General features: G+C 45.0%; 1 protein-coding gene across 1 annotated transcript in view; it reads right to left on the bottom strand.

Moving 5' to 3' along the window:
• The window catches only part of LOC107578513 (membrane-associated guanylate kinase, WW and PDZ domain-containing protein 1-like), a gene marked incomplete at its 5' end in the record, with an annotated part of 4,590 nt that extends 3,804 nt beyond the window's left edge, over positions 1-786 (bottom strand). The window contains 2 exons of the mRNA XM_016264464.1: positions 196-388; positions 695-786. Coding sequence (XP_016119950.1) covers positions 196-388; positions 695-786 — 285 coding nt within the window. The remainder of the gene's footprint in view (positions 1-195; positions 389-694) is intronic.
• Between the last annotated feature and the right edge of the window lie 109 nt (positions 787-895).

Raw genomic sequence — 895 nt, 5'->3', positions numbered from 1 at the left:
ATAAAACTGCAAATGGATCCCAGCCGTGTTGACGAATCATTACAGTGAGAAATGTGAGAAAGGTCCATAGGATTTTCAGCATGTTATGCTGTAGTGTTCTGTAGTGACGAAAAATTAAATAGAAATACATATGAAAATAAAACAATGAAATGAACTACAATGAAAATAAAACTAGAAATGCCAGTGCAGGTGTACCTCCGTAAGCGTTTTTGCGGCGGACAGTGAGGTTGACGTGACCCTGTTTAGCCGCCTGCTGCATGAGCTGCACCACCAACTGATGAGACTTTCCCACCACCGCCGTGCCATCGACACAGATGAGCTCGTCTCCGGAGCGCAGACGGCCGTCCTCATCCGCTGAGCCGTACTTCACTATGTGCCCTATGTAGATCTGCCATGCATTTCATGAGAAGAACACTGGTAAGCAGGACAGCTCTTGCAGGCTGCAGACTGTGGCACAAGTCAATTCATGTAAATCATTGCCTCACTGTGTTTCTCTGATACTGGGACCCTGTCCTTCATATCACGCTTAACACTCTGGAGGTGAAGCTAGCACATAGCAGCTGTCTCCATTCAAATCGATGCACGCCGTGTAAGAAAGCAGCAGTGATTGGGACAGACTTGCAGTATCAGCTCTGCTCTTACAGTCGTTGTTGGAAGGATGCATGTATATTTGTGTGTGTGCTCTCTGACTCACCGGTTCTCCGGGTTCATTTCCTCCCAGGATCCGAAAGCCAAAGCCTGTGTCTTTCCTCCAGAGGAAAATGTCTTGTTCTTGAGAGTCTGGTACTGAAAAAAAAAAATCTGTTTATTTGCTAGCATATCTCTACGTTACAATGGAGATACACTGATTGCAATGCAGATATATTACAGATGCTTTATAAGACTTCTATTGTCA

The sequence above is a fragment of the Sinocyclocheilus grahami genome, unplaced genomic scaffold, assembly GCF_001515645.1.
Source record: "Sinocyclocheilus grahami isolate Dianchi unplaced genomic scaffold, SAMN03320097.WGS_v1.1 scaffold10669.1, whole genome shotgun sequence".
NCBI lineage: Eukaryota > Metazoa > Chordata > Actinopteri > Cypriniformes > Cyprinidae > Sinocyclocheilus > Sinocyclocheilus grahami.
Note: the sequence above shows the minus strand (reverse complement) of the source record. Positions and strands in the feature narration are given on the sequence as shown.